A 20,185-nucleotide genomic window follows, 5' to 3' on the forward strand; every position below is an offset into this window, starting at 1 on the left:
GTTTACCAGCAGAGTGGAATTTCTTTGCCTCATCACATGGAAAGAATTCTTGCGATGGGATAGGCGGAACAACAAAAAGAGAAGTTACACGAGCTTCCTTTCAAAGACCTTACACAGAACAGTCCTGACTCCAAACGATTTGTTCAAATACTGTCAACAGAATATTACTGGGATTAGATATATATTTGTTTCTTCAACTGAAATTGGACAAATCAAAACAAAACTGACTGAGAGATTTGACTGTTGTTTACCATTGAAAGGAACAAGAAGCTATCACAGATATGTTCCCATAAGTGACAATCAAATAAGATGTTTTGTTACTTCCAAAGGCTCCAACTTTGATGATCATCAAACTTCAATACTTTTTACAAATGTATCATCTTTTACAAATAACAACTTTGTTGTTTGTATGTATGATGAGAAGTGGTGGCTTGGCAAAATTGAAGAGAAAAGTGAAGATAACAATGATGTTTTAGTGCATTTCTTTCACCCTTCTGGTCCAAGAACTGCCTTTCAACTTTCCAAAAATGACACTGCTTGGGTGCCTGCAAATAAAATAGTACAAAAGCTGACTCCACTGGAACTCACAACAGTGTCTGGTAGAACACACAACATAACTGATAAACTACGCAATGAAATATCATGTTTGTTTAAATCTCTAATGAAAATTGCAGCTGGCAAGTAGTTACAACTGAAGTTTTAAATCTGTATACATGAACAAACATTATTATGTGTATACTGTACGCAAGTGTAGTACAACAAACATACTGTTAATTTTAAGAATTAGAACTCTTACTAATTGTTATCTGCCCATTGTTATTTAAAAGTGGAAATATTTGATCATTTGTTGTATGTAATGATTTAAACATCATTTGACGAATGTCACCTGTAATAATTTCAAGCCCTTGTTTGCTAACTTGGCACTGCAAGAGAATGTAGAAGGGTAGCGTTTTTACTGTAATCTGCTGCTCTATTACTCTCAATGTAGTTGAGTCTCAGTCATAATTTTTTTGTGAGATATTCCCATGAGAATAAAGAACATTCTGTAAAATTTTCACTTGTTTTCATTCAGTCCCTTTTTAGATATTGACCTGCAAAAATTGACATTTGAAGGGTTTTGGCCAGTTTTGAAAAGCTCTAGAAAAAACAGGAGTGCATTCTCAGGACTGCAACTTTTACTGCAGGTAGTTATGTAAGTAAACAACACAGAGATAACGTATTATTAGTGAGCCTCTCTTCCTTCATGAAAATTGAAGGCCTTAAAAAGTGAAGATTGATAAATTTTTTCAGCATCTTCACAGAAAGAGTTTGAGTGACTCTCTTGCACGATAGAAAAATTAAAAAAAATTATGCCTGAAGTTCATTTCATGCCGAGCACACTGGTTTTTGAATTATTCTGATATCTTTTAAAATAACTTGGCAATTAAACTTTCCGCAAACGTCGATTTCCACTAAAATTTTCCCAAACGCCATTGTAAAAATGGCTGCCAGAAAAAAACTATGACTTATAAAAATTTTTAAAACAGTGATCTGTGAATGTCTGTCTATAGGGAAGTCATGATAAAAAAATCAAGAAAATCAAAAATGTTGAGCAACATCACCTGGGTGATCAGTGACTCTTTGAGTCAAAGTTGACATCACAGAAAATGATTTAGCACTACCAGTCACACACCTGTCCATAAAATTAATAGCTACGACTCATCTAATTTTTAACAGGTTTCTTTGCTTCCTAAAATGACATGGAATAGTCCATTACAACACTATTACTATATTTAACTTGTAAATGTCACATACCATGCAGTGAAGAGCCTTAACGTTTGGCTTCGGAAAAACAGTGAAAATTGCTCTCGGGTCATTCCATGCCAAGTGGTCTAAACCTTCCCACCATCATGTCTCCAATTTTCTTCAAATTTTATCTGTAGCACTAGTCAAGTGCTAAATTAAGTTTCTCAAGATTTCAAGCCTCTAGCTGCAATACTTGCTGATCTACACCCCCTTGTCTGAAGGGTAGTAAGTTCGCATGCGCGCGACATCAGACAAAATGCCATTTTTGGGGTCTCATAAAATTGAAACCAATTCATAAGAATGGTTAGTAAGATGAGACCCTGTACAGTTTTTTGTGCTGATTCAAACGAAATTAATTATAAGATTACTGATGCAAAATCCGGTCAAACAAGTCGACTCAAAGTGTACCCCTAATTCTGTCGTGACTTAATGCGACAAATTTTGACCAATATTCAGACTGCAATAATTTCCTTGCAGATAAAGATATGGACTTGAACTTTTTACCAAGTCTTATCTTTGTGCTGGACATAATACAGCTGGATTTCCAACTACCCAGGCTTTATAGTCGCCTTGCAAAATCTCTTCAAATTTGGCAGTGTCAGCGCAAATGGCTTTATTTACCAAAGTTCAAAGCCCATTACTACAAAATAGTCAGCCTGGATTTAATTGTGAATAGTATCATCTGAAAGAGAAACTCTTGCTCTACGAGATGGATATATTTTTCTTTTGCAACGCTTCCATTAAGTGCTTATTTACTCAGGTCAAAGTATCTTATATTTTGTGTGCGCAGTGCCCTGCGTTGGTCCATGATGGCTGAGCCATTACTGGTTATCACAATAAAACCAGCATCCCCATCGCCATAGGGGCCACGCCCGATAGCCATGCAGTAACAGCCACGGGTGGGTATCTTTACTGCAGGTTCCCAAGCCTGATTACAGGGTGTCTTTACCACAGGATCCCAAGCCTGATTGTGGGTTTCTTTATGCAGGTTCCCAAGCCTGTCTTCCTCAGTTACTTCATCATTCTGGAAGCATCGTTGATTTGCAAGAGAATGCTTTCAGGAAAACTGTATTGCCGACCAGATGATGTCACTGATGGAGCTGGAATAACACCAATGATAAGTTGTTCTGGAATCCAGCAAGTATCACGTCTTAAGGGCCAATAAAATGAACTTGCAGGACCATGAGGATGCATAAAGCTTATGAAAGCATCTTTCTGTTCGACTGAGATTTCAACGATGTTTCCAATCCACCATTTCTTTTCATAAATGCAAGCAACATACTGCCCAGGCTGAAGATCCATGACTTGAACTACTACTTCAGCAGCACTAATTTTGGCCAAAAAAGATGTCGCATCATTAGAAACTCTACTGACCTTAATTGTCGTCATATCAATGGGCAAAAAATGGTGGTTTTCTCTTGTGCCAGCTAGAGTGTGCCCTTGCAGGAATCTTTCTTCTTGAGAAGCTTTTTCTTCTTCAACTTCCTCTTTGCTGATGAAAAAGAATTTGATTCCATTGATATTATCATTGCAGAAGTTGAAAAGATCTTTGGGTGTTAGAATCTGGTTTTCATATGGACGTTGCAAACTTGCTCTTGCTGCCAACCGTTTTGTTGTGCCTCCAATGCCATCACAAGGCGACTTTCCATGGCTTGTTCCAAAGAAATTCCATTCTGCTGTTATTTCAAAATCTTCTTTGTGATAGCATAAGTTGAGAAAATTCTTGAAATTCTTATATTGTGCAGCTGAACCATCACTGAAGTAGTGGATGTGGCTTATTTTGGAAAATTGCATCTTCAGGTAATTGATTACTTTTCCAATGTAAACATGGACAGTAATCGTATCGTGTCGAAGGCAGTCACTAATAACACAAAGATTCACACATTGCACCTCTTCGTTTTCACAGTAGTAGACTACAAATGGATGAACTGTTGCTTGACTGTTTTCCCAGTGAAAGCCTTGCACTGCATCTTGAACAATAAATGAATAGTTTTCAGCAAAATCCATTAGTATTATGAATTCGCCTTCTTTCAAATCAGTTTTGAGAGCTTTCAGGTGCTGGCTTTGATGCTTGGCAATGTAGTGATGACAAGACAGGTTCCAAATTTTTGCTGCAATATCTTCAACATACTCTTCTGTTGAAAGCTGCTTTGTTTCTAAAGTATCCCTGTCGGTATGAATCCATTGTTTGTACTCAATCAGTTCTTCAGGGTCATTATCTTCAAAATATGTTGCAATAACTGCTTCTACACCTTCTGGACCAGGGCAGTTTTCACAACGATGAAGCATACAATCCTTGTTTTCCAAGCTGCAAACAGCTTTGCTAAGAATTTCCTTGTAGTCTTCATTGATTGATGCACCAGTGAGCATAAGCTTGACATTTTGGTGTATTGTACAGACACAAACTGAGTGCATTCCAGCAGAGCCAACTGTAACACACCATTTTGGTCTAAGCTCGCAAAACTTTGAGAAGCCAATTTCTGGTCCATTTTGCTTCTGATAAGACACGTACATTTCCTTCAAATTGCAAAGCAACAACCGCTTTTGCTTGTACACCTTTGTTCCTGAAATTCTCACAGGCACACAGTCTTTCTTCCCTGGACAAAGTCTGCTGAATTCGTCATCTTGAAAAAAGTCATGTACTTTCTGAACAACTTCATCTGAAAGCTTCCTTCCTTGCCGATTTGCTGGAAAAGCTAGAACACCTTGCTCATTCTTCAGTTTTCTCGCTTGCTTTACCATTCTTTCTGATACATTAAATGCTGTTGTCGTATCTTTAATTGTCCAGCTTCTTGGAACCAAGGTCAATATTTGAACTTTTGTCCTACGATTTGACACTTTACATTTTTCTTTCAACTCTTCTATAAGATTATCAAGATCTGCACAATTATTGCATGGGCGACTTTTACTTGAACTTGGCTGTTCATCGTAATTGATTCCTACAGCAGCAGCAATTTGATTCCCAATTAAACTTTGTGCATCCAAGATCTTTCTTTTTGCATAGCTTTGCTTATCTCTTTTACTTAGTTGTCTTCTTTTCAATGGTGAAGCACCAATAAATGATAAACTTTTGTTGATGGCTGGTTCAGTTTCATCCGTTGTGAAATCTTGTTCAGATTGGGTTGATAGTGATGATGAATCTTCTAGCTTTTGGTTCAGTGCCGACATGCAGCGAGGGCAAAGCTTCTGACCAGGTTTTATATCAATCACTTCTTTTTTCTTTAACAGGCAAAGTTTGGCAGCTGTTTCATTATCAAGCAGTCTAAGTCCAGCTTTTACATTGTGATTCCTCTTCTTGAATGGATTGCAACATTTCTTTTGCATCGCTTGATATTCATGTAGGAAGAGGGCTTCATGGTGGAAGCAAATGATGGAATTTTCGTCAAGTTTGGCTTCTGAACGCGAAACAAGCAATTTCTGGTCACATTCTGTGAAATCACTAAACGCTTTGAATCCAGTCTTCTTAGCATAGAAGATAACATGGCACTTCGATGCAGCAGCATCTTTTCCAATTGAACAGGGGGCCAACGATTCTTCTTCTTCATTAACTTCTGACATCTCTCACTGGCCAATCACTGAATAAAACACGAATGAAATATCCAATTATATCAGTAATTCTAAGCGACTATTAAGATTCAAATTCCTAGAAATGAAGAAAAATTAGTGCATCGCGCATACAAAATATAACAACTTTGATGTGAGTTAATGAGTACTTAATGGTCGCGTTGCAAAAAAAACAAATGTCAGTCTTGTAGAGCAAGAGTTTCTCTTTTAGGTGATACTATTCACAAGCAGATTCAGGCCAACTATTTTTTAGTAATTGGCTTGAAACTTTGGTAAATTTTACCGTTTGTGCTGACACTGCCTAATTTGAAGAGATACTGCAGGGCGACCATATGGCCTGGATCATTGCAAATCCGGCTGCATTATGTCTAGCACAAGCATGAAGCTTGGCCAAAAGTTCAAGTCCATATCTTCAACTGCAAGGAAATCATTGCAGTCTTAATATTGGTCAAAATTTGTCGCGTTGTGTCACGACAAATTTTGAAGTATACTTTGAGTCGAGTTATTTGACCGGGGTTTGCATGAGTAATGTTATACATAATTTCGTTGGAATCAGCAAAAAAAACTGTACAGGGTCGCATCTTACTAACCATTCTTATGAATTAGTTTCGATTTTATTAGACTCCAAATATGACATTTTTTTTATGTTGCATGCACACGGACTAAGTACACTTCAGACAAGGGGGTCTAGATCAGCAGCTATTGCAGCTAGAGGCCTGAAATCTTGGGAAACTTACTTCAACACTTGACTAAAGCTACAGTTAAAATTTGACGAAAATTGGAGACCATGATGGTGGGAACTTTTTTCAGTTTTAGACCACTTGGTGTGGAATGACCCTCTCGCGTCATGAATCGCTTCACAACTTACTTTCCCACAAAGAGCAACTTAGTGATGCTGATCTTGTAAAATACATTGTTGTCAAATAATGTGAAAAATTTTCCATACGCATACCAAAGTGAAGGGTTTTATTTACTTTATAGTTTAACAGAACTTAGGTAAGTGTCAATGACTGAAATACTGTGAATGGCTGCCATTTCTTTCTTAGCAAGTATTACCACATTAACATCCCAATGCTGTAAAACTAAATAAAAGCAAACAGTGTCTCTAAATAGAGTAAGCATCTTTCAAAACTGATGCATACACAAGATCAGAAGAATACACATATAGTAACATGACTAGAAAATGCAATCTACAGAACATGAAGACCATTTTCTTCACACACACACACACACACACACACACACACACACACACACACACACACACACAAGTATCACAATATGCAACTGGAAATCACATTTCACCTGTGACCTTCACTGGATGATGTGTGTGCTTCACAGAGAAAACACTAATATTAGCCAGAAATGTACAGCACAAAGCGTGGGCCGCGGCAGATTGAAGCTGTCAACCCCTCGAACATAATGCATGCCAAAGCAGATTCCAAGCACTGTCCAAATAGGAAACAGTGAACTTTGAATGCAGTTGGCTTGTAAGAACATGGTATTCAGCAAATTTTATCCCTAGTGGGTGCTGTTTAACTCAGTGACTGTTCCTTTATAGGGAGTAGAAAAATTCCCCCTACCAGTCGCAATAAAAGATTATTTATTCATCACACGACCGGTTTCGGGCTTGTGCCCATCCTCAGGTGTTTATACATTCATGTACATGTTTATACTGCTGGAGAAAATCAAAGACGAAGCATCCTTATCACTTTACCAATCAAACCAAAACTGTCACATTTCAACCTAACCTGGACCTCTGGCTACACTACAGACCAGTCTGTAAAAACTATTATAGACGCATACTAAATATTGCCAGTTTTATTCTTTTCTGCACATATGTCGTCACAGGGCACATCACCATTATGTTACAGGATGAAGTCAAAAATGAGATGTTGGTAAATTCAACCGAGTCTAGATTGGTGTTGCTTATATAATGTATTATTCCTAATTTAACCTTGCAGTTAACATTATGTATCAGCAACAGAAACTAAATTTAGAGAGAATGCTGGCTATGATGAATGCGATCAAAATTTACAAATGTCTCAACATATGACAAAGCAGGGCTCTCATGCTGTCAATGATGTGTGTCAAATAGGAAGCAACTACTAACAGCTTGCAGATCCTGGGCTACACTACACATGAATCTGCTACAACTATTTAATAATGACATCTGCAGCCTTTACCACAATAAAATGCGATTATCTATATATAACAAGTGTGAAACAGTAGGTCTATCTTAGGCATGTACTCACTTTTATAATGGAGAAAGTTCGCTCACTAACACTCATCCTTTAAATTGTAAAGTTGTGGTTTTTTTTACACAACACAGCCTTTAAAAATTGAAACTCTTAAAACTCGTCTTATCTGATGCTCTCAAATCTAATTAAAGCCAGGTTTCTGCAGTCATCCACTACCTGACAGTGTGGTGGCACACACATGCTCATACATTTAAAACGACTGTACGTCTCGTTATACAATTTCTGTTTCATTGTAGGGTAGATAACAGTTCTCAGATAGTAGGCCCTAACTCCACCCTATGTCAGCGTATTCAGGAACATACAAAATTGCATCACAGATGAAATAAATGTACCAGAAGGGCATAATGAATTCACTGGAAAGCATCAGACCAGAGTACAGTTCGGCATGCATTCGCAGACTGTGAGAACCTAAATGTTGTACAACAATCGCGAAGAAAGAAAATTACAAAAAAGTTCACATGAAATACCTCGATCGGTGTCCGTTCTGCGTCTACCAAAGGAGATCTCGGATCAATAAGTGTCATCCTGTCTGGTGTACCACTGCTTGGCAATACCGCGTCGTGTTTACTCTCATTCGAGATAACCTCTTCAAATAATTCCTTAAGACCGGTGGAAGGACAATTTCCCATCTTCCTTCTAGCCCTCTTCCACTAGTAAGGGAACTTATTTCGCAATTTCCGCTTAATGTTGTTACCAATGTAGAGTAACTATCAACGTAAAAGTGTCCGATCACTCAAACATGCGAGTCTCCTGAAACAACAGAGTAACAAGGAAATGAAATGCGCCGCTGCCATCGCTATCATGCAAAAACTCTTCACGGTTACACTAAAGTCACTATAAACTTACCGGATACATCCTTCTATTTGAAACATTCGTTCTCGTAGTCATAAACAGAATATAGATTTCACACCACATTAGAGAAGACGAGTCTCCTTTCTTTAGGCTACTATCCGACAAACACAATTCAACAACTAAACTAAATACAATTCAAAATAAACAATCTAAATCTCTTATAACCGTCAAAGTTTCAAATTGAACGCCAGAAGTCAAAATTCAACAACCAAAGATGGTTAACAACACAAACAGCAATACCAACACTGACAAGAACAACAGAAGACAAAGAAGCATTTTTCAGAATAAAATAATTTGTATTTATCGTTTTAAGAAAAATTAGGTGTAATTTGTGAACGACAACTGCTAACACGTAATAATAACTGAAAATTTCAATTTAAAAGCGTCCGCATGCTAAAATATAAACTACGAAGCATTTAGCAAATTTGCTGGGACGTTACTAGCAATATATTTGAAACCGGTGGACAGAGCCTGACATCTAGATGCCCCAAGACATTAGAAACCTACAGTCTAAATAAATATTCATTATTGTTCTTTTCCTATAGTGTGAACGCAACAATTGGTTCTGATAGTAATTGACTCAGTGCTTCTGTGAATAACACATTCTCAGGAAGACAATTTCATACGGTTTCCTGCTCTTAAATGTGCATTTGACCCAGTAATGCGCGACGTTTGACCTTGTCAATGAATTTTTTCTTGTTATACATTTCGCACAACCAAGAAGAGAAGTACGTGATATAAAAAAGGCTAATCCAGATTTACCACATCTGGATCGATAGCTGATGAAGTCAGAACTCCAAAAGCAGTTCTTGTTTGCTTACTGATACTGATTCTTATTCGTTAAAATTTCAAGGTTCACAACTTAAGAACGGTTCCTTTGCTATTCCATAAATGTAAGCTGTGAGGAAATGGGGAAATATATGAGCAGGGCATACTTTCATTCCAAGTGGATGTCGACAAAATAAAAAATTCTTAAAATTACGAAGGCTCAGAACTGAATTGAAAGAATATACTCAATGCTGAGCAGCTTCATTTTCAGATCAACAATGTGCGGTCTACATGTTTTCAGGACATTTACATTGCACGTAGCCCTAATTGCTATATTCTGCATCATATATATGTATATATATATATAATTTTGTATGTTCCTGAATACGCTGACATGGGGTGGAGTTAGGGCCTACTATCTGAGAACTGTTATCTACCCTACAATGAAACATTTTTGGGACTGAGTTCCGATAGAGTAGTCCATATGAAAGTAGGTTAGTGAATGGAAGAAGGCATACCATGTCTGAATCACTGTTGATTTGCTTGCACTTTCGGTTGGTACATGGAGAATATAAAAAGCTTTTGAAAACGTTGTTTCAAGAGCTTTCACATTACAGTCCCTTTCAGTTTCAGTAATATATTGTCAAGAAATGGTAGCCCGTATTGAGCAAATTCTTGTAGAAGTGGAGATGAGTCAAAATTCATAAAGTGAGTATTTTTCTTTATTATTATCTTATCGTTTTGAAACGATATAGTGACCAAACATATTGTAGCACCTACTGCTGACTTTGTAACCCTTTTGCCCACAGATGTTACTTAATAAAGTGCTGGTGTCACCTGTAAACATTTTTTTTGTTTTGTTTTTGCTTTATTAAAGTCATTTGCATCGTCAATGGTACTCCATCCTTAACTGGCGATTTATGGACAGAGGGTTGCCAGCTGGTGTGGCCGAGCGGTTCAAGGCGCTTCGGTTCGTAACCGCGCGACCGCTACGGTCGCAGGTTCGAATCCCACCTCGGGCACGGATGTCTGTGATGTCCTTAGCTTAGTTAGGTTTAAGTTCTAGATGTAAAGTCCCATAGTGCTCAGAGCAAGGGAGGGCTAATTTGTGAGTAAGAAAGTCATGGTCAAAGGTTTTTGACATGTCTAAAAAAATAACAGTAGCATTTCCCATGTCATCCAGTTGTTTAAAGATTCCTAAATACTCGTACCTAGCTCTTAATATAAACTTGGCTTTGGTCTGTTCATGCTGATTTGGCGATAGACTTGAATTTTTAGTAATGTAATTTTGAAGCCCATTATAGCGAACTTTTTCAAATATTTTGGAGGAACCAATGAGTTGGTTTCCTGGACGATATTTTTTTATGTTTTCAGGTCCTCTCCTTTCGAATTAATGACTTTAGTTATTTTCAAACTGATAAGGATACATTTACTATGTATATTAAAAACGACAGTGAAACTACATCAAACGAACTTGAACCTCAAGTACAATAAAGTATGCTCAGCCAACAACATCATTCTCAATTATATTGAAATTAAAGTAAACAACATGTCACCTGCAGCAGAGCATGCTAAACAAACAGCTGAAAGAGGTTGGCTGAAATATAAAATTTGCTCCCTATACTCAAAAACACTAGAACTGAATGTCACCTTATACAAATTACACTTAGAATTAACGAACCAAATCTCCAGGTCCTCAGTAATGCATGACATAAAAGAAAGAATAAATCACCACTCACAGTCAATAAAGTAAAAGAAACGGCAGAAACAAGAACAGAAATTAAATAAACTCATGACAAAAACTGTTCTAAAACCAAGACACACACACAACACACATCCCATTAGTTTTACTGACATAACACTCACAAAAGGCGAACAACAGGTACTTGAGAAAGGTCCCAAATACAATTTGAACACCCACACAACACATAAGACTATAGAAAATCTTATTACTGAGACTGAATACATCATAGGACAACATGAAAAAAACTAATACACCAGACTTCAACCCAGGCCTAACAAGAGAATTAGTGACAGAGGAAATGAAACTAATCATCAGAAAAAACAAACCATCCATAAACACAAATAAAAAAAACATCTGATAAGAAAACCATAAAAAGTATACACAGAAAACTAAAGCAACACAATGCTCTCATCACTAAGGCAGACAAAGCGAATGCTCTAGTCTTAATAACAGAGGGAGAATACATTAAGAAAACAAAAACATTTCTGGCACGGGATGAAATAACTAAGTTAACCAATGACCCAACACAAAGATACCAAAGAAACATAAAGACTCTCTTAAAAAACATCACACAAACCTTGACACAGAACCAGACAGAAAGAATGACACAAAATAACCCTAACTCTTAACATGCCTGCCAAAGGTCAGCAAACCTTTCATCCCAGTCATGCCAGTGGTGGACTTCAAAAAAGGCCCATCTTACTTATTAGGGAGACACATGCACACATTCCTACAGAAAACATACACGTACACAAATAACACAGAAGACACAAAAGAGAAAATTAAGAATGGAAACATCCCCCCCCCCCCCCCCCCCAACAGCAAAACTGGTATCTTTTGACGTTACATTCCTGTGCACAAACATACCCACAGAAGAAACTACAAATATCACAGAACAACTGCTAAAATGCAAGAAATTCCCAGACATACAAATAAATGAAATATCATCCATTCTTAGGCTAATCACAGAACAAAACTAATTCACTTTCGACAACAACTTCTATTTGCAACAAGTGGGGCTACCCATGGGGTTACCCATCAGTGGAACCTTAGTCAACATTTTCTTGGACCATATAGAAAACACAATATTCAATTACTTTGTAAAACAAGGAGGGTACAAAATAATCTACTGGTACTGATATTTGGATGACATAATCTGTCTTGTAGATGAAACACATAACAGGATAGAAGAGCTGCACAGTAACATCAACACAGTACACCCACAAATCCACTTCATAATGGAAATAGAAAGAGACAAGAAACTAAATTTCTTGGATCTTACAATCACAAGAAACAACCACCAACATGAATTCTCCATCTACAGAAAATCTACATCCACAAGCAGTGTTATCCACATTTCATCCAACTACCACAAATATGCCAGTTTCAAACACATGCTCCACAGGATAAACAGAACACCTCTTAAATCAGAAAACTACACATAGGAACTAAATAGTATGAAATAAATTGCTGTTGAAAACGACAACAAAACAGACATCACAAACAAACTCAACAACAAGGTAAAAATTAAACATGCAGTACACACAGACAACACAGCAGAGCACACTGCATCAGGAAAAACAGACAGATGGTACACACTTACATACAATAATAAAATATCACATAGAATAGGAAACACATTGAAAAAGCAAGGGATTCCAATAACATTCAGAACAAACAAACAGATTAGCAAAGGCTAAGACCAGTCAGAAAAACCTCAGACAAATTCAGCAATGCTGGAATATATCAACTCACATGCAACTGCTGTCAGTCGCAATACATAGGACAAACAGACAGGAACTTCCAAACGAGGTATACAAAGCACATGAGAGCACTGAAGAGTGACAGCACACATTCAACTTTTGCAGAACATCCAATGAACAGAAACCATAACCACATAATATCGAAAACGATCAACACATCCTGAAAAAGAGCAACAGTGTATACCGACAACTAACAATACAAGAAAATAACCATATACAAAAGGCTATAGTCGAAGGGAAAAATGTAATAAACGAAACCACAACACTTTGCAACAACACACTCTTTACCACTCTGAGAGAACTGACCAAGGACACAGAACAGAAAGCACACACACGCAAAAGAACCATATCTCTATCACACACAGACATAAATAAGGAACAGAAGTCGTCATAATTCCCGCTATATTTTTCACAGCCTTCTCGCAACACGCGATGCACCTCTCACGACACTAGCGAACAGCAAGATGGTGTAATGTTCTTGATCACACACAAAGTGCGAAAGTTTTGTAGTCCTGTCTTCTTCGGTTGCGTGTAATATTACGATATATTGATAATTTTTACTTTATGGACCGTCTGACTACAACAGAATGAAACACAATTTTCGTGTCATTCGTGTTTCGCCTTTATTTTCTGCAAGGCATCTTCAGTGGCCTGGAATATGTACATATTTTTGCTATTTAGTTTACATTTTGGTCAATGTATCTCTAGGTGATAAATAGTTCTGGTTTCTGCTATTATGTAGTAATATTTTGAACTGTACTTACAGGTTGCATGGACGACTTTCTACATATAATGCTCCTGCCACATTTTTGGAGCTGTCCCTCTCCTGATAAATGCGAATGTGGGGAAAAAACCGCAAACGAACGTGAGTACACGAATAACTAAGTAACAGCCCAGTACCCACCAAAAAAACCGGATTCCACAACACTATCGCAACCCCAAGATTATATTGCCGACATACGAAGTTCACTTTTAGTATTTTGTTTACTAACCATCGGAAAGTTTTCTTTTTTCTTTCTTGACTAGTCTGTGCCAGTTCCTCTTCTAACAACCTTCAGGACAGTTGTCTTGTTTTTTGCACTTCAAAGATAGTTATCATTATTATGTCTTATGAGTACTTTTATTACCATGCTAAATATTTAGTTGAATTTTTTCCTATAGCTTCTAAATTTTGATGGAAGAGATCAGAAATATTTCTTTCTATTGGAAACTGTAATGCCTTACGTTATTTAACATTTGTTCCTAACTATCGCTGGCTGGAGTGCCCGAACAGTTCTAGGCACTACAGTCTGGAACTGCGCGGCCGCTACAGTCGCAGGTTCGAATCCTGCCTCAGGCATGGATGTGTGTGATGTCCTTAGGTTAGTTAGGTTTAAGTAGGTGTAAGTTCTAGGGGACTGATGACCTCAGCAGTTAAGTCCCATAGTACTCAGAGTCATTTGAAACATTTGAACCTAACTATCTTAACCCTCTTTCTTACTGGAAATGCTACGTGAAAATATGGTTCAAATGGCTCTGAGCACTATGGGACTCAACATCTGAGGTCATAAGTCCCCTAGAACTTAGAACTACTTAAACCTAACCTAAGGACATCACACACATCCATGCCCGAGGCAGGATTCGAACCTGCGACGTAGCAGTCACGCGGTTCTGGACTGAAGTGCCTAGAACTGCACGCCCACCGTGGCCGGCATGAAAATATGCAATTACGCATTGTGGAAACTGTGGAATGTGCTATTTACTTCAGTTTTACTGTTTCACTTTATATTGTAAAATTTAATACTGTACTGTTGTCATCATTGAACTCTCTCTGCTCAATTATCTTAGCTTTTGTTCTCAACTGTGTCAGTGTTTAGTTCAGTTGCCAGATATGAGCTTCATGGTCACCAAAGCTCACATTTATAATCTTGCTGTTACACTTAAGATTACATGTATAAATACTGTAAACAAAAATCTCAAAGTTATTGACGAATGTACTCCAGATTTTCACATGATCTTCTAACAATCATTATAGACTATACATTTTATTTAACAACAATATACAAGTTTTTTGTTGTAACCGACAGTGACAAAGAAGTTGCTGTGCTGTGAAAATGTACTTTTTCGTTTTCTTTCTCACAGTCAGCTTTAAATATAACGGTAAGGCATTTATAAGATTGATATCTGCATGCTTAGTAATGGATGTTTCACACAAGACCAGGTCAGGCTAAGCACACAGATTTAGGCATGAGATTTTGCAATGGCCAGTGGCCAGTGGCAGCCACATGGAGCCAGTGTGTTAAACTATTAAACAAATTGTTTCTTGTATGTATGTTGTTCCTCTGTATATATATTTTAAACAAAAATTTTATACACAACATTTTACTGTTTTTGTTTTCAACGTTGCAGTCACTTTTAACAATGACAGCAGGACATTTAAACAATAGCATAGTTTTTTTACCCTATCATGAACTGGTAGTTCAGAAAATCAGTTCATACCACGTATTATATTCATTAGTTCTGCAATTGTATTATGTATAAAAATTTAGAAACGTTAAAAACAAAAACCGAAAATAAAAGTCTGTTTCATTCATAGTCTACATCATTTACTCTAATTTCGAGTTCCATACCTTCATAGTAGACACAGCCGCAATGAGGAGCTGAAACACACATCCTCAAACAATCTCCAGTGATTCCTCAGATTAATACCTACGAGGCCTGTTCGAAAATTCCGGAAAATTCGTAGTTTTGCCCCAACGGTGTGTGGCAGCGAAAAGCGACTGGCATCATTGCACATCCCAGTGTTTAATGTGTAACTCTTGTAAGTTTAATTGTTGTATGTCTGTTAGTTATTGTTCAGTGCTGTATTGAGTAGAGCATTGTGTCACACACTTTGCAAATTTCGAGATGGCATAGTTAGAGAAGCAACACGTCTGCATTCAATTTTGCTTCAGGTGTTCTTGATGTTACGAATGTTTCATATGGTATACAAATGTCCAGACAGAAGTTAAAGGTGACTCTCACTCAGGACGCCCTTCGATGTCTACCGACGATGCTGATGTCAGAAACTTCAATGAAATTGTGCCAGTCGAAGACCGACTGTCAGAGAGACTGCAGAAGAATGTAACATTTCAGTTGGATCATGTCATGAAATCCTGACACAATATCTTAGAAAGTATCATGTTACCATCAAGTTCGTCCCACGGCTCATGAGTCAAGACCAGAAAGACCTTCGCCTCACAGTCTGTGTAGCGCTTCTGGATCGCGCAAATGGGAATGAGAAGTTCCTTAAAAGAATCATAGCTGGTGATGAGACATGAGTGTACGGTTATGCTGTTGAGACTAAGGTTCAATCTTTTGGGTTGGAGAAGGTGCTCCAGGCCCAAAAAGAGCTCGTCAGGCTGGATCAAATGTCAAAGCCATATCAAAGCCAAACTGGTTATGTTGTTAACACAGGAAGAGAATCAGGCGTGCCACCCCAGAAAAATTTGGGCCTTACCACCGTGAAGACCCTTGCACGCAATATTGCTGGTACAGCTAGAAATGTGACCATAGATACTTATTTTACAAGTGTACCATTGGCAGAACATCTGCTGTGTAAAAACCTGATTGTTATGGGAACAATGAGGATGAATAAAAGAGAAATTGCAAAAGATATGAAGCCAAATTGGAGCAGAGCAGTAAATTCAAGTCTATTTGCATTTACAAAAGAAATGAAGTTGGTTAGTTTTTCACCAAAGAAAAACTCGTGTGTGGTCCTCCTACACTCCATGCATCATGATAAATCTATAGATGAACAGTATCCAAACCTGAAGCCTGAGATTGTGAAATTTTATAACCAAACAAAGGATGGTGTGGATGTTATGGATCAATAGTGCGTGATTATACATGCAAAAGACAGACTAAATGGTGGCCAATGGCTCTCTGTTGCAACATAAGGGATGTACATACTCAAAATGCCTTTATTCATTACAAAACACAACATCCCATGTATCACAAAGGGGTTTTGCACAAGAGGACACTTGATCAAGGATCTTTCAGTTGAGATGATCCAACAGTTTATGACCATAAGATCGCCTAATCCCCTTCTACAGTAATCTGTATACGGCAATATGGAAAAGTTCATTACTATTCCTAAAACACAAAACAGCAGCAGTAATAACAACAGTACACTGAGTCATCAGAAGAGACAGCGTTCATTGTGTCCTGTTTCGAAGGACAGGAAAACAAAGACAGTGTTCTGTAAATGCACAAAACGTATGTCACGACTGTAGCACTGTGGTGCTTAACAATTGTAAAAATTAATGTCATTCTTGTTTTCTTATTGATTTATTCTTCGTGAATATTATAACCGCCAATCTGAGAACAGTTTGTGATAATGCTGGTGGCTTATGTTTCAGTAAAAGTGTTATTAATGATCACAGTTGCCTTATACTATACTGATAAACTTTAAAACAAAATATTTCTCCATTTCAATAGCCACAAAATACTTTTTGCATTTAAATTCTCGAATTAGATATAACGGATCCATTGGACCCAGGGTATGTATATGTGCAGAAAATATAGGTAATGCACAGAAGTCTTAAATGACTTAATTGACATTGTAGATAACTTGGAAAACTTCACCAGAAAGAACAATCATACTCCAGTAACAGTCTAATTACTATTCATAACAAATTATTTGAAAAAAAATTGTATTTTTTTTTGATAAAACTGAAAGTAGCAACATTAATTTTTATGTGAGCAAGAGAATTTAATAGGTGTCCAAAAGAAGCATTACAGATACTCGCCAGATGGTATTATTTTTTGTAGTATTTTATTTTCAATACCACGACACATTTACGAGTTTATAAGGAGCACTAATTGTCTTGCACTGCCCCATCCTAATACACTTCATGAGATATGTGTACATTTTCAAACACCCTCAGCAGGTGAGCAGCTAGGGGGCAATTAACTGTTGTATACAAAACAGAAGTTGTGAATCAGTTCATGTTGTTTCACTGATTAGTTTGTGTTGTTAGTGACATAAATTCAATTAAGAGACGGGCCACATCATTCTTTGCTTCACATTCTGAACTGTCAATTGGTTACAGTCTCCTGCATAATGACAGACAACCCCTTTTTTAGTTTAACATTGCGTTAACATATTAAAATGTGTCACATACAACTGGATCAAGAAAGACGATCCAGATCAGACAATAAAGTATCCACAGTTTGAAATTGTTTCAGAAAGTATGCAACTGCTTATGGCGAAAATCTCTGCAGTTAAAAAGCATATGATGTGGAGTGTACACAGATAACAAATTTTAGCCAACAAACTTAATTTAAAGTCTCTTTATAAAAGGAACCTGGAGTGTCAAAATTTCATACTTGTGCTTAATATTTTCAATGAGAGGACTATTTAAGGTTTGTGAACCTTAGGGGAACATCATCTTACTGAAAGTTTTGAGAGCACTATTAAATCCATCAAAATTAATTTGTACATGGTGGAACATTTTAAATATTAGCTGACCTGGTAGAGATATCCATTACAAGGATGCACTGCAGAAACTACTTTCCAGCGCAGTATCAGATATTTCGAAAGATTTTTGTCATGGCTAGATGTATGAAAACGGTGTCCTGATCGCACATTTGAATTATCCAGTGATACTAATTTGCAAATATCTCGTACCACTAATGCTATTCTAGAAATGACCAAGTACTGCATTGAGGACTCGAATTTTACATGTCTTTTGCCAGGAATGATTTAAACAGATGCTGCAGAAAAAAGATATGGAACATATCTAACATTTGCTGTATGTCACTATTTGGTATCTCTGGGATAGGTATTTGAAATTGAATCCAAGCTAAGAATACAGACCCTGCTACCCTTGAAAATTCCATCATCTGTTCTTGGAGAAGTTGGAAGAGATTTAGATTCCTTGGAAGCCAACTGTGTAGACCATGTCACCTTGCCACCACCATGACCAGACATTGATGGTGTAACGGATTTCAGTGAGGATCAAATTCAGTCTGTTCAGGAATACTTGCCATCTTTTACACATACTTGTCAGGGTACTGTGCCAATGATATCCTTAAGAATCTTAAATGCGATATATGTAATACATATTTAAAGCGAGATAAAATATTATCAGGAATAGAAAACGATGAAGGACAACAAGGTTATTAACGTTGTTATTTCTGCTTATTTGGTCTCTGGAGAACATCATCACAGCTGCATTAGATGCTCTACCCAGAGACATTCACTTTTTAAAATTATTTGTTGATGTAAGTAAACAAGAAGACTTCTTCCTAAGGGAGTTTTCTTATAGTCACGTATATCACACAGACAACAGAATTCTTCAGTGGGTAGCATACTAAAGCTGTAACTACAGTAGTTTGTAAACATGGGTGGATATGGTTATGGAAATATATAAATTTATGCTTTGGCTAGTGTAAATTGTAATGGATGTAAAATAAGTTTAAGTATATTCATATATTTGTAATAATTCAATAATTGAATAAATTTTTCAAACTAATTTTGTTTCGAAATTGCAGTTTCTCGAAAGCTTATGTTCTTATCGTACTTCGAGTAAATTAACACTTTGCGATTATTAAGCGGAATTGCTTCAACTTAATGTATCTGAACCGTTCCTGATTTTTTTTTCAATATTGGTATGAGACTGGTTATTTTTATTACTTAAATATCACACACAACTATTAGTGCATGGATTAATTAGATGTATCACTCCTTATCATTATATAAAAGAAAATGAATTAAGTATTTCAGACACGTCAATTTTTAGTTCTTAGAACAAAAATTATTTTTATCAGAAAATGCACAAAATACTATCGAATGCATAAGATGATCACTTCACTTCTTAGTTTATTCTACTTTTTTTTACGTTTTATTTCTTGAAGTGAAGGTCAGTAGACTTGTAGGATGCCAAAAAGCGTTTAATTTGTGTTTTTGTAATCTCAAGGAAATTTCTTACTACCTTCTTGCCTCACAAGAGATTCAGAATGATTTAATTTAATCTCGTGAGTATTGCGTTGGCATTGTAAGAAGAAATGTAAAAAAAAAAAAAAATCTGTAATGTTTATAAATTGGAAATTTGTGATTGACACTACGAAATGAAAGTAGAAATGTTAAATTAAACACATATTATTTAATAAAATATGTTTCTTTGTACTGAAATCTAACATTTTGTGAATAATTCTCACAGTTTCGAACATAACAAAGAATTGTGCTGTATGTCGTTGTAATACTTGGAAATTACAATAACCTTCCCTCAACTCTGGAGTGAAAGAATAAAGTATTCATAATAAGATCCTGCAATTGCCGATAATAATGGAATGATTAAATAAATTCCCAACAGGAATACAAGTTTAGTTTATTTGTACAAAATGGAATGAAATAAGGGTCTGATAGCGTAAGATGCTGTCGGAAAGGCTCGCGATTAAAGAAGAAGAGAGAGAAAAGACGGGCG

At 36.8% G+C, this 20,185-nt stretch overlaps 1 protein-coding gene across 3 annotated transcripts in view; it reads right to left on the minus strand.

Annotated features, from left to right (window-relative positions):
- Positions 1-8,665, minus strand: part of LOC124554044 (cell division cycle-associated protein 3-like) — a 112,695-nt gene extending 104,030 nt beyond the window's left edge. For all 3 annotated transcript variants that reach the window (XM_047128081.1, XM_047128079.1, XM_047128080.1), the window contains exons 1-2: positions 8,457-8,665; positions 8,078-8,360 (exon numbers count right to left, since the gene is read on the minus strand). In XM_047128081.1, the coding sequence (XP_046984037.1) occupies positions 8,078-8,239 (162 nt within the window). In that variant the 5' untranslated portion in view covers positions 8,240-8,360; positions 8,457-8,665. The remainder of the gene's footprint in view (positions 1-8,077; positions 8,361-8,456) is intronic.
- Positions 8,666-20,185: the final 11,520 nt, after the last annotated feature.

Source organism: Schistocerca americana, chromosome 11 (assembly GCF_021461395.2).
Source record: "Schistocerca americana isolate TAMUIC-IGC-003095 chromosome 11, iqSchAmer2.1, whole genome shotgun sequence".
Taxonomy (NCBI): Eukaryota; Metazoa; Arthropoda; class Insecta; order Orthoptera; family Acrididae; genus Schistocerca; species Schistocerca americana.